We start from the raw sequence: 13,656 nt of genomic DNA on the forward strand, positions 1-13,656 counted from the left end.
TGTAACATAAATAAACTCAAGGTGCAAGCTGTTGAAGAACAAAATATATTAGAGCCAAGTAGTGCTGGTTCAGATGCATTCCTTGAGACAATTCGCGTTGCACGTGAAACTACTAATCTTAACAATAACCAAGATAATAAAATTAACAATGATCAACCGGCTGTGGCATCGGAAGGAGTTAAAGATCAACAAGCACAAGCAGCTGAAAATTCATCATCAGCTGTTGATGAGCTAACACTTGATAGTGTTGAGGATGATGAGAATCGTGGCAAAAGGTTTGTATTGATAATTAATAATTGTGGGACACTCAATAAGTCTAATTAATTATGAATCCAAACAGATTCCTTAATTTTGGTGCACAAGCTAGTGGAAGTGGAAGTTCAGGATCAGGCGGTGGCTCTGGAAATTTCCTCTTTGACATCATTCGAGTAAGTATTAATGCTTTGTGTGTCTTTTTTTTGTTATGATTTTTCTCATTCATTGATCACCAAAATTTTTTATGTGCACCAAAAAAATTCTATAAATTTTTGTGGCTGATGATACATAAGTCAGTCATAAATAATCATGTTAATTCATCGGCGCATGAACTGGACTGGATCCATTTATTTGTTATTTGTTAATAATCTTCTGGACAAGATTGAATTCTTGAAAAATATTCAAATTATCTTCGAAATGGCTTAAATTGCTTTTCGAAAATAATTTTAATATTCGAAAAATTTAAAATATATTCGAAGAATACCTTCTGAACCCACTTGACGATCTTCTAAATTGTCTTGATTTGTTCAAAAATCATCTGATTAATTTTCGTACTATCTTTGAAAATATTCATGTTATCTTTCAAAATGTTCGAAGATAATACGAACATTTTCGAAGATAATACGAATATTTCCGAAGATAATACGAATTCGTATTATCTTCGGAAATATTCGTATTATCTTCCAAAATGTTTTAAATACATACTTTTAATTAAAATGCATACTTAACGAATCTTGATCCTTTTAACAAAAAACCATTATTGAGTTACTGATCAGTTCAGCGGAAAATGCGCTCATATCATCCAATCCAGGATGACTCAAATAATAAAAATTAATAAAAACTGTTTGGAATCTTTTTAATAAAATCAAATAATCGTGAGTGATGCAATTGGCAAATTCTCTTCATCAACTGATTTATTTTGTCTATCTCTTATCTTTCTTTTTGCTTTACTTGACGGGTACTAATCCTCTTTCTCCTTCCTCATTTGTCTATTAAAACTTAAAATAAAGTCACCAACTGACCAGGATTTTTTATTTCATTATTTTATTAATAAAATTTTATGATTTTTTTCTCATTAATGGTGTTGTGATTATGGTCCATAAAACCACCAAACCATTTGCTATTTAGTATCAATATGTCTTTCACAATGCAAAACAAAAAAAAAATCAATAAAATTCATTTAAATAATAGCAAACAGCAGATCGAGTTGCACGCGGTGCTGGAAGTGCATTTCGTGTAGTTGCTGGCACAGAATCACTTGATTCAGCAATTAAAAATATCAATATTGATGCACATGGTGATACTTTGGATGACGATTCGAGTCTGAGTCGATCAGCGAGAAGTGGCAACTTTAGTTCGGTAAAATTAGAAATTTTTATGTCTGGTCTATACTCTATTTTTAGCTCTCTTTTTGGAACTTTCCTGTCCTAAATTTTTCTATTTTCTACTTCTTATTTTTTAAGTCATTTGAGTTGTATTAGCTTATGCTTGAAACGTTTTTACGCACTATTCTTCATTTTTTTTTTCAACCTTTTCATTGCATCACTCGATTTTGTGTAGCTATTATTTCTTTTCCTTTACATGATCGTGTACATGCATTATTGCTATTTTAAATATGTTTGTCTGTTACATATTGCTGATTACGATAAAAAACTTTCATCAAAATTGGCACGACACAGTCTAGTGTGGGAAATAATTTGAATTTTAAATTTAGGCAGTGATTGTTATGAAATGTAGACACACTCCTACAATTTTTCGGTGTGTTTTGAGGAAGCAATCAATTGATGTTTATTGATATCGGTGATTTTGATGACATTAGTAAACTGTATTATTAATATGACTAGGATATAAATAGTTCAAAAGAAACAAAATAATTGGAAAGGCATCGTTACATCACTATGTTGATATCAAAATGTCATAATGACATAAAAATTCTCCGATGACACTGTGATCCCTCGATTAATACAAATTATTCATGACAGGAAACTGGTAGCCATATTATTGGTTGCTTCCAAGTATGTACCATATGGCGTAGTAATTCATGTAAATATTACTTCTTGGATACTACATGACCACTATCTGCCTACCATTAATTAGGGATAGTTGTCTTTAACAGACAATGTGTCTACTAGTATTTTCAATACCGGGATTTCGAAACCGAATACCGGGATCCCGGGATTGTGCACGATTTTTCAATACCGGAATCCCGGGAAATCCCTAGTGCTTACTCCCCTAAATGAGCGTGTTCATGAGCAAACGTAATCAATATAATTGAACATGCTCAATTTTGAAAGCCTTCCATCGCAACAATCCCATCATTTCTGTGAAGTTAAGGGCAATTTCAAGCTTGTTTTTAAGGACTAAAACCCTCGACAGAGCCTTGTTAGTAACCATGCCACACTTGAAAATAACTTTATAGTCTGGCAAGGGTATGCTATGTCTGAGAAAACAGACGAACCAAGATGATTAAGCCAGCTTGGATTACGCATAATGTTTTGAGATTTCAAATGAACTTCGTAAATTCTCGACAACGTATGTATAAGATACGGATTGTTATTTTGCAACACTGTAATTCTACATAACAAGTCGTGCATTCACTTTCATCTTATCTCTCACCTACAGTTCATAAGCGTACATTTATTTTCCCATATTCGACTGATTAATGAAATATTATTCAAAAATGTACGAATTTGGAACAAAACCTTATTTAAATGTTCGATTATTATGAAGGATAGTCGATTAAATATCATATATCACGCATTGAACTCGGACTATATGCTGGATGTTATCTAATAATAATTATTGATCTAAATGTTGAAATATTAGGATTAATGTCAAGTGACATTCAAAATTTGAAAGTCCAAAAATCTACAATCAAGGTGAAAAATATTTAATAAAAATTAACAAGCTGCCAAAACTTTGATGGCCACAAAATGCACAATTTACTAATTGTTGTCATCTGAAGTCAGTCATAAATCTCTCAAAAATCCACAAATAAATCACCGACCGTCAATTTTTTTATTGGATTTCATTTTGAGTAATTCACATATGAGCGATTTTTAAGCAGTTTAAAGGCTTTTAAGTGTTTCCGTTAATTGAATCATTGCCAAAAATGGAAGTATTATTAAATTAAATGATTCATAATTGAGATCTTTTAAGCTACATTATGTGAAGATTAATTGCTCTAATAAATTAATTGTTCAAGGAGAACATACACAAAGAGTACCAAGAGGTGCTTGCTTTAAGACTTCCATAAATGGTTCAATAAAACATCAGTTCGGGACATTGTTAAAATAATTCCTCCTCATGGACGACAAGTACATCAAGTTCATTATTTATGAATCAATGAAAATACTGAATTTTTATAGCATTTTAAATTTGCTGTGATAGCAAGCCAGATGTGATTTATTTTTAAGTCGGAATATGAAATGTCCAAATAGCCCTGGCAACACACTACGGCTGTCATAGCTTCACAGTTCTTCCCCACAACTCAGTGATGTTTTTCCGTCAATTCTGTACATCTTCTAACATGTGAAGAGCCTGCTTTCATGATACAGAAATACCGCTTACTTCCCAGGTTTGGGCGCATATGAACCCATTGCCATGAGAAGAAAACGTCTATATCCGACACTACCCTTCGACAACTTCTGCCGGTTCGGAATGTTAAGGACTTTAAGTTCCTTTTCTACACATCCAATTCAGGAATTATTCGGTCTTCCTTGAGATCTCTTACCATCCGCAAAGAAATGCCACTACGGTACCTAAAACCGGTCTCTTTGTCTGCTAGAGATCCCGAACAGCACATCGTGTTTGCTTCGACACTGTTACTGCGTCACCGTATGAACGGTATGACTGAAATTGTGCATACAGCCCCGTAGTGATTGATTTCAACCCACTTTTAAGGCATTGTGCAGTTCAGAATGACGCTACCCTGACAACACATTGTGTTTATCGGGCTGAATACATTAATCCACAGTGCACAATAAATTGAATTGGACATGATATTATAAAAATAAATAAACAATAATGCATAACATGTGATGAATATTAAAGGAAAAGAAAGGTGGAATCTTCCATTATTATTAAAGGTCAGGTATTTAATTTTCATGCATCCACATGAGGCCTCCGATTTCGACCTCACGAAAAATTTAATCAACATTGAGTGTTTTTTTATGAATTAGAAATAATTTGCATTCCATACAAGCTCTCAAGCTACAATTGAATGCCGTCTTATTAATAAATAAAACATCTAAACAGATATAGCTCTGAATGATGAGTTAGATAATGCACCTTCATGTCTATTTGGAATCTCATTAATCATGTTATTAAATTAAGCATTAATTTACTCTTACAGTTAGTGAGTGGAAGCAGTGGATCAGAGCAACAAGATGAGAGAGCAAATGCACCTGTTGATGGATCAACTGATGTTGGTAAAGGTGATGGATATACGGAAGGTATTCCCGGACCTGTTACAAGATTGTTTGTTCTTGCCAATCGTGGATTATCTAATCTCATTCAAGACTTGATTCTCGTAAGTTTTTGATGACTATTTTGATTGTTTTTGGATGGGATTCGGATTTGGATGTTGATATTTAGGTTTTTGAGAAGCATAAGCTAGTCTCTGAGCTTGTCCATTTTGAATTTGTTGGTTATTCTTCTCATTTTTAATGGATTTGAATGATTAAGTGTAAAATCTAGTACATTATTCACATATTCTAGTACACTTTATCATAATCTAGTACGTTTTGTTTTGTAAGATCTAATACTAAATTATTTGTTTTGTACTAGAATGATCCTGATAAACTCGTTTTGTACCAGATTAATTAGTACTAAGATAAGTTCAAAATTTGGACTAGATTGATCTTGTACAATTAGGCAAAAATCGGTATAATCTAGTCTTTTTTGACGTAATCTAGTTTTTTGAAGTACAATTTTGTAATTTTGACTCAATTAATAAACAATCTAGTACAAATTTTCGAATTTTGACAAAACTCTAGTACAAAATGTCTAAATTTCGAATAAAATAGAATCTCAAGCATTAATTAAGTACTGATTCATCAAATTCCGACTTATAACTGCAACATAGCAATTAAGAACTACGTGATTAACTTATTCAAATCAATTCTCATCCGAATCGTAAACAATTTCATTCAAAAACACAAAAAAAATAATTGAAAAATGCAATAAACTCTAATTAAATTTAATATCTCATTTTAGCGAATCGCCCAAACAAGTGAACGAGTCGTGAACTTCAAAGCCCGACTAATTACAGCACTCATTTAAGAAATGACATTGAAATCTTCATACTCAGCAAAAATGCTCATCCATCAACGAATCTTCTTTTGCTCAAATTCTCTTATTTTTCATTAGACTAACCAATCTTTTACGTCTTCTTGCCTTTAACTCCTGTCCCTATTTTTCATCTGATCAGCTTTAATTATTGCTGAAGAATTTATATGTTTTACTTTGTATTCATTGCCTATTCCTTTTTCATCATGCACAACTATTATCTTTCTATTATGCTTATTATAATTAGGAACTACATCACAATACACAAGTTTTTTGCACATCTGCCGAAAAAGTATCAATACTATTGTAAATTTTTTATAAAAAAGTGGTTTTTTTCGCATTTTATTTTTTTTTTTATTTTTTATCATTTTTGTATAATTTTGTATTTTACCTCTTGCTCAATACAATGACTGTGGTGTTATGTAAAAAAAGAAAACAATTAAGGACAACATGTGAAATTTATGATTGTTCGAACTAATGGAAACAAATGAAAGTGTAGGATTTGATAAAAAAAAGCAATATGAATTATGTAAAAAGATAATAATAAATTGGGAGAGGTTATGTGTTCAGGGGAGAATCAACTTTTTACCCTGCATCACTTTTTGTTTCCACCTTAAATAGATTACTTGATTTTGAGATAATATGACATTTGTAAATAGATAGGTTCTCCCTGGATTATGGAAATTTTAAAGATTTTTTGAGGTTATGTTGACTTTTTTTCGTGGTATATCCATGAAAAATACTCATTCGTACCTCAATATATCGCAAAATTTTCATTGTCTAGGGATTTTCTCAGTATTCATATGTATCATGCTTAAGATTGAGGTTAGGTTAAGTCACACTTAAATTGAATGCAATACCCAATCTTAAGCATCTTACTAAGAATCAGCCAACTACCATCAATCAAAAAACCTACGAAAATTCGCTACAATTAAAGTAAAACTTTTGTTAGAATAATTTATTAATTTTATTATTTTTTTGTATCAACTTTCGAAGCTTTATTGCTAAAAAAAGAACTTTTATTTTTTGACAATTCATTTTAAATTTTTATTATGTTACAAAAATTTAATGTTTTTGTAAGAAAAATTGTAAAACATTTAAAGAGCCATGCATGTAAGAAAAAAAATGAATTATTTTTTCGAGTGTAAATAAAACTAAATTTCAAATGAAATCATGCTGGATTAAGCGTGATGATTTAAATGGATGATGTGTGTTTTAGTTTGAATAATTGCAGCTCAATTTTTAGATTTTACAGGTCATTTGAGATCCAGGAACTACCTTAACTCTATTTTATCTAAAAAAAATCTTTTAACGGTTTTCTGAGATTTAAATATTCTTTGAAATTTATTCAGTCGCTTTCACAATTTTTTTTACTGAACGTTCCTTCCGAACCGTTTTTGAAACTTTATTTCGTCACATCAGTATCTAGCGTTGTATTCTATGAATTCTGCGACCGTATCCGTGATCTCCTATGTATGATTTGAACAATAACTAGTTTATGTTTCAGAATTCTAACTTTAAATTTTAACGAAAAAGTAAAGTTTGAAATTCAAATTTAAACCGTTGAAAATTTTTTAAAATTCAAATAAAAACCGTTGAATTTTTTGAAGAACAAACAAGAAATATTTATTTCCTTCTTAGGTATATTCTAGTAACAAATAACGAATAACAAATTAGAAACTTAATATTATTTAATGCCATAAAGATCTGAAGAAATTTCTAATTGTGTAATAAGCTTGAGAATTTCATGGGTATTTAAATGACAATACCATGATGCTAACAGCATGTGAGATTCTTGATGCGAGACAGTATTGGCAATATTTTCAATAACTCTTTTCTTAATCGCCAGATCATTTTCATAAGCTAGTTTAAGCACTTCGAGGAAGCCTTCCATTGACATGAGCTGTTCAATTATCTGATCAGTAGAGGGTCGTGGTAAAGCCCTTTGAAAATTTAATTCATGCTGTAAGCGTGCCTGGACCAGAGATACATCATTTATTATGGCTTGTAATATGTACTCGATGGATTGTAATTTCTTGCAGTTAACCTTAAAATCGGTGCATTGAAGTAACGTCTCGGATGTTCTTGCTCTTTCCTTTAGCTTATGAATCGAAAGTAAGCATTTTAATCCTTGTTTACTACTAAACTTCCATCTTTCATATCCACTAATTAATCCTTTTATGCCGTAATCATTAGGTTCGATAATTTCATCTTCATCACTGGATTCTATTTCTATTGGTACAAATGGTGGTGGAGGTGGCGTTGGTGGTTTTTTATTGAATAATTTAAACAATTTTGGAAATTTATCTCTGAACCTCAGTTCCTGATTGTTGTTTCTATCCGACATGATTAATTATACATAAAATTTTAATTAAAACGGACACAAATTAAAATGCACGATGTTTTGTTTACTTATTGTGAGAACTATACAACAGTTATTGAGAAATTGAACGGTTTCCAGAAATTTCAAATTCTAAATTTCCGTTAATAGTTTTAAGGTTTTAAAAATAGATATGTGACTTTTTTTGGGTTCCTTCACCTTTATTATAGCTAATCTGTACTTTAATGCATCTTATCAACTTGGCAACAAAGGCAATCACACTAAATTTCATTTATCAGCACAAAATCAGTATCTATTCTTCCGAAACCTTTATCTTCCTACATACTGTATCATCCGATAAGACATTGATTCTAAAAGATATGCTCAATTTCTCTATTCAGCACCGCCAACACATAAATTCACGCCGAATTCGAAGGTCAAATGTGTTTACTATTTACTTCATCACATACTCGTTAATATTCGTGCGCATATCACCAACACACTCCGAATAAGCTACGAACACTTTTGTTTAATAGATAACAAGCTGCAGATTGTAAAATCATACGGCGGACTATTTACGTATTTTAGTATTGAGTTACACTTTTGTTGAGGCTGAAGCACGTATTTGCTCTTCTAAAATGTCAAGTAAGATCCAGGAGTTATTAAATTGCATAATTATTTCATCATCAATTGCCTTATAATTTGACTTTATCATTTATTATAGGAATTGTTGAGATACTGTCCCATCCGCATACTAAAATGACAATAGCCACAATAGGTAGTGACATCGGTCAACATCAGATTTTGATAATTTAAATATCATTAAGATTTTTGTTGTTTCTTTGCATATTAAGCGGCTTGCGTAGTTGCCGGCGGTGTTGTTTACTATATGAAGAAGAATCAGCTGTGCTTCTACAAGGAAAAGCCTAAGAAGTATGTATATTGAGGTGATTGTTATCTATAAAACATGTATTTATGCTTCAGATGGAAGAAAGTCGGTGTAATATCTCATAATCTATGGATCTTCCCAATCAAGTCTTGTGGACCGATTGTCTTAAATGAGTTTGAATGTAGCAATCTTGGACCTGAAAATGGGCATCTTAGAGACCGAACATTCATGGTAATCCGTCAATCAAACAATGAGTTTGTGTCTGCAAGAACTTACCCGAGAATGGTCCTCATTACCCCAAGAATTAAGGGTAATATTATGAGAGTTCTAGCACCTGGAATGGACGAGATTCAAATTGACATCGAAAAACTGTACAATAACAAGGAACATTTGACTGTGACAATTTGGAAAGACGAAGCAACAGTCATAGACTGTGGTGATGAAGCAGCTAAATGGTTCTCAAAATTCCTACTCAATAAGGATGATGGATTCAGGCTTATCTTCTATCCATCAAAGGAACCAAAGCCTCACATTGTGCCAAAAGGATATAAATTTAAGACAGCCGATAGAATTGATACTGGATCATTGCATGATGAAACATCGTACATGATTATGAATGTTAATTCTGTGGAGGAACTAAACTCTCGACTTGAAAAGTCAGTTACGCCACTACAATTTCGTCCTAATTTTGTTGTTAAAGGACCAGATGCTTGGGATGAAGATTATTGGAAGTTTGTAAAAATTGGCAATGACGCAGTTTTTAAAGTTATTCAACCATGTACTCGATGCTCGCTTACTACTATCGATCCGTCAAGTGGTGAAAGGAACAAAAATGAAGAGCCACTCAAGACATTGAGGAAGTATCGACTATTTCCTAATATTTCCCCTACTTCTCCAGTACTTGGGATTCATTTGGGATTAAGACAAGCTGGAACTATCAGAAATGGCGATTCCGTTTATGTTTCATATTAAATGACAAAAAAAGTTTACAGGAAATCCAGAAATTTTACTCAAAACTTTCAATTTTACAAAATAAAAGGAGAAAATTTATAAGAAAAATGCAAAATACTTAAATGAATTAATTAAATTTAGTATGGTCGTCGATCTCGTTGGTCACGGTCTCTATCTCGTTCTCGCTCACGATCACGATCTCGGTCTCTATCGCGTCTATCATTTCGTTGATCCTTCGATCTCATTCCAGAATTAGGACTTGGTGTTGTTATGTTTATGTCCAAATAGTCACCAATCTGGAACTTTGCCTGAGCTAATGTCTTATTATCATCTGCGCCTCTTTGTCCACTACATGTAACACCAATTTCACGCATACGATATGATCCAGAACGATTATCAGGAAAGACGAGTGCAAAATCAAAGTAAGTTCCTTTCTTTCGTGTATCTGGATTAACGTCTCTGATCAGTTGTGTTAATTCTTTTAATGATGCATCAAGCCATGTATATATTTGCAATTCATTTGATGGCGTACTTCCATGAGAATATTCATTCATTGAATGATGTCTGCCTGATGAGGAACAGAATACTCGAAGAAGCAACGGACATGTCTAAAAACGTAAAATGCGGCAATGAAAATTTTGATATGAAATAATTAATTTTTCATTAATTTACCTTTTCTCGGTCAATTTCTGAGCGATTTTCTTTTGGTTTCTCTTCTACAATCATTGATTCAACTCCTGCCATGGTCAATGGTATTCAATATACTGTATTTCTGTTATTAATTTAATCAATAATTTTTATCGATAAAATGTTTACAGAATTAAAAAAGTTTATAAAGGAAAAAAAAGTTTTTGAATTTTTGAAAACCGTTATTTTAGAAACTTTTTTCAAATTGATATTTTTGTTAATTCTAGCTGTTTTAACGTGTTTATTTTGAGTTATAGAGATAGTTATGATGGAAATCTTTGATAATTAGTCTACATTGAGAGAGATAAGTTGGATAATTGAAAGATTTTTGAAAATGAGAATTAACGGAAAAAATTCAAATTTTAGCAGTGCTAAAGTGCTAATCAAAAATTTGAATTTCAAGAAACCGTTAAACATTTGTGTAAAATTTTTGGTCATGCTTGTAACGGTCAGCTGAAACATTTTGATAGACTTTAATTAATTAAAGAAGAACACAACTGCAATTTCTTTCTAAATCATTAATTTATTAGTTAATTTAAGTATATTCGATTCCAATTATGTACAAAATATAAAGTTTCATTGATATTCATTCTTAATTTTAAAACATAAATCACATCTTGCTGAAGTAATCTCAAAGAGATATAAAACTCACTCCAATTGTTTATAACAGTTAACACTATATGTAAATATTCTTGCTACTATCATTAAGTACTAAGGAAATGAAATTATAAACTTAATTCACTATACAATTAACATTTTAAAAATCTAGTCATATATATATTAATTATAGTTAGGTATGTCTTTTACACGTTCCTTCATGATATATAATGTATATGTATCTGGAAATTATTGTTATAGTCTAAAATTTTATTCTAATACGAAGTAACTACTTTGATTCTCGCTTTCAAACGCAAATCTTGTTTTTTATCAAGAGTATAGTTGTTGCTGATTTAAAGTTTGGTATGTTTGACACTATCAGTCCAATAGTTTTGAATTGTCATTGCCTCTAGTGAATTTAGAAATGAGTCATTGTCCAAGCTGTACAGTTCATCTGAGTTGTCCTGTAATGAAAAAATATTGTTTAAAATCATAAGTAGCTTACAATAGCTATATCCTTACCCGTATTGTACTGTCATCTATGTATCCACTGGAATCAGGTTCACTTAATGCTTGTGGCTTATTCAGAAATCTATCAATGAAGAAAATATTCCATTTTAATAACATAAATCATCTATATTGTTGACAATAACAAACCTCCTCCTATACACATAGACAAACATGATGCTAAATGCTGATAAGGATCCAATAATCCCTACACATATAATAGATATGATACCAGCATTCATTGTGATTCCACCATTGTCCGTATCTGTATCGAATAAAGCTTCCGACGATAATCTATCATCGTTTGTTGAACTTTGACTCAAATGGGTCACTTGAAATGTTGATCTGGAACTGATGTTGTTGACAATTTTAGGATCTTCACTAAATCCACCCAAAAGTCCTTTCGATTTTCTCTCAGAAAGCTCTGCAATTTCAGTGGAATTAGATTCGTCATCAGTCATGACGATTTCAACTGTATCATTCGTATCACTAGGCTCTGTTACGTCTGTCGTTGATAAATTTAATGACTTTACTGTAAGGATATGTTCATCATTCGGTGATGTAGATTCTTCATTAATTCTTATGAGTTTTGTGGTTTGAGTTGTTGATGTATTAATGGAACTGTGGATAAAATGCGGGGAAAATTAGCTTTATGGAATGTGTCCCAAAAAATAAATGGAAAATTTACCTTAAAATGGCATTTGAATCTGTCACACTACTCAACATCGTAGTTGGCATTGTTGTTGAAATATTTTCATTTGTACTATTTACATTGGATAATTTGAATGACTTAATTATATCCTCGGGTTTTGGGCTATTCACATTCATTTCTAATTTTACGGATACGAATTTTGGCTTATTATCTGCTGTATTACTTGATTCATTTTTCGTGCTCGGCTTTATAAGCCACTCACTCGTTTTTGCAATCTTTTCTGCATCGATTTCACTGGCACCACCATGAAGATCATCAGTGTCAGATGTCTCGAATGTCATTGGAGCGGATTTACTACCGGACGCTACTTTCTGTTGCTGTTCATTTGTCTGCTGGAATGAATTATCATTTTGGACTAATGCTGACTTTAATGATGTCGATATCGTTTCTAGTGATGAAAATGACGCTGGCATTGCATAAATTGCTGACTGATGCTGTTGCTGGATGAGAAGTAATGTGCAGCATGTTATCCAGAACCAATGATTCCACCAATAAAATGTCATTTTATAATTCAATGTGTATCGTTTCAGCTTGATGTGGAAAATTTTCAGCCTATAATGAATCAATAATGAGAATTGCATTAAGCTTTAAATTTATATTAATCATATAAAAATACAGCAGCGTAATTATTGGCCACTTGCTAATTGATTTTGATTATTTGATGCACGACAAAGCTTATTTATTTTAAATCAGCCGACCTTTAAAATTGTTAATTGTGCATTGCATTGTTAATGAATTATACTTCGCTGTATGCTATACAAGTGTCTAATTGTAGGTGTGAGGAACAATAACGTAGATTGTTTTGGTTTGCGGTTTTGACTTTTATATTGAAATTGAGTGTTTTAAATGTAATATAAGCGACACGGACAATGGATTTATAAATGCTGACATCCTTTATGCTTCTTGAAAATGATAAGGTTATGACTTGGAAATTTATAATTGTTTGCAGGAAGTTTAGGAGGTTTGACTTGAAAGTAGCATTGTTTACTGTTTGATTTTGATTGGAAGTAGCTGTTTACATGACATTTTCTAGTTTGACTTTGCATTATTATTAGTATTTATTTATCTTTTCTGTTGAATCGAGCGACAGCGCTTCTATAACTCGAAAATAGCTTTGATTTTGTCCTTAAGAGCAATTCTTTAATCAACATCATGGTATATTATGCATATATAATCTCTAGAATACAGCACATAATCTCATTTCTGTACTAATGGGTAATTTCCATTTGAAAACTTTTGGATCTTAGATCCAGTATTAATGTAAGCTCTCGTTCCAATTATTTAGGCAGTTAAAATACATCCAGATCCGTTCTATAAAAGCTCTACAGTATAAACTTACCCCTAACAGACAAATAGCAAGCTCTCGAGAACTTGCTCACTCTTTTAAATATACTAGATGAGCACGCTCTTTGCCTGTTTTAAAATTTTACATTCCCTAATTCTTAGTTC

At 31.8% G+C, this 13,656-nt stretch overlaps 4 protein-coding genes across 6 annotated transcripts in view; 2 read left to right on the forward strand and 2 right to left on the reverse strand.

Annotated features, from left to right (window-relative positions):
- Positions 1-6,748, forward strand: part of LOC139099670 (synaptonemal complex protein 4) — a 29,946-nt gene extending 23,198 nt beyond the window's left edge. Inside the window, exons 4-8 of one of the 2 annotated variants that reach the window (XM_070652193.1) lie at positions 22-275; positions 341-428; positions 1,447-1,614; positions 4,610-4,786; positions 5,473-6,748. In XM_070652193.1, coding sequence (XP_070508294.1) covers positions 22-275; positions 341-428; positions 1,447-1,614; positions 4,610-4,786; positions 5,473-5,538 — 753 coding nt within the window. In that variant the 3' untranslated portion in view covers positions 5,539-6,748. The remainder of the gene's footprint in view (positions 1-21; positions 276-340; positions 429-1,446; positions 1,615-4,609; positions 4,787-5,472) is intronic. The other variant, XM_070652194.1, reaches the window with a different exon arrangement.
- Positions 6,749-8,375: 1,627 nt separating this feature from the next.
- On the forward strand, positions 8,376-9,821 carry LOC139099576 (mitochondrial amidoxime reducing component 2-like). 2 transcript variants are annotated; one of them, XM_070652084.1, is made up of 4 exons: positions 8,376-8,509; positions 8,589-8,642; positions 8,731-8,797; positions 8,849-9,821. In XM_070652084.1, the coding sequence occupies exons 1-4, from the start codon at positions 8,503-8,505 to the stop codon at positions 9,723-9,725; spliced, it is 1,005 nt and encodes a 334-aa protein (XP_070508185.1). In that variant the 5' UTR covers positions 8,376-8,502; the 3' UTR covers positions 9,726-9,821. The 2 variants fall into 2 exon arrangements, with proteins under 2 accessions (XP_070508185.1, XP_070508184.1); XM_070652083.1 differs by having other exon boundaries at positions 8,385-8,509; positions 8,719-8,797.
- Bin1 (histone deacetylase complex subunit SAP18) lies at positions 9,739-10,524 on the reverse strand. The gene is made up of 2 exons (XM_070652085.1): positions 10,377-10,524; positions 9,739-10,312 (listed from the first exon to the last, which is right to left on the reverse strand). The coding sequence occupies exons 1-2, from the start codon at positions 10,446-10,448 to the stop codon at positions 9,842-9,844; spliced, it is 543 nt and encodes a 180-aa protein (XP_070508186.1). The 5' UTR covers positions 10,449-10,524; the 3' UTR covers positions 9,739-9,841.
- Positions 10,525-10,997: 473 nt separating this feature from the next.
- Positions 10,998-13,656, reverse strand: part of LOC139099610 (uncharacterized) — a 48,740-nt gene continuing 46,081 nt past the window's right edge. Inside the window, exons 2-5 of the mRNA XM_070652123.1 lie at positions 12,184-12,759; positions 11,646-12,116; positions 11,511-11,580; positions 10,998-11,452 (exon numbers count right to left, since the gene is read on the reverse strand). Of these exons, the coding sequence (XP_070508224.1) occupies positions 11,342-11,452; positions 11,511-11,580; positions 11,646-12,116; positions 12,184-12,710 (1,179 nt within the window). The 5' untranslated portion in view covers positions 12,711-12,759 and the 3' untranslated portion in view covers positions 10,998-11,341. The remainder of the gene's footprint in view (positions 11,453-11,510; positions 11,581-11,645; positions 12,117-12,183; positions 12,760-13,656) is intronic.

Source organism: Chironomus tepperi, unplaced genomic scaffold (genome assembly GCF_022539635.2).
Source record: "Chironomus tepperi strain 1889 unplaced genomic scaffold, CSIRO-AGI_Ctep_v1 contig_479, whole genome shotgun sequence".
NCBI classification, from domain to species: domain Eukaryota; kingdom Metazoa; phylum Arthropoda; class Insecta; order Diptera; family Chironomidae; genus Chironomus; species Chironomus tepperi.

What these genes read in the sequence shown, in the direction of transcription:
- LOC139099576 (XM_070652083.1), top strand. An exon ending in AATGACAATAGCCACAATAG is followed by an intron (nt 8,643 to 8,718) that starts GTAGTGACATCG and finishes TTGCATATTAAG; the next exon opens with CGGCTTGCGTAGTTGCCGGC. An exon ending in TACAAGGAAAAGCCTAAGAA is followed by an intron (nt 8,798 to 8,848) that starts GTATGTATATTG and finishes TTTATGCTTCAG; the next exon opens with ATGGAAGAAAGTCGGTGTAA.
- Bin1 (XM_070652085.1), bottom strand. Translation starts at nt 10,448, where the DNA reads ATGGCAGGAGTTGAATCAATGATTGTAGAAGAGAAACCAAAAGAAAAT. An exon ending in CAGAAATTGACCGAGAAAAG is followed by an intron (nt 10,313 to 10,376) that starts GTAAATTAATGA and finishes TTACGTTTTTAG; the next exon opens with ACATGTCCGTTGCTTCTTCG.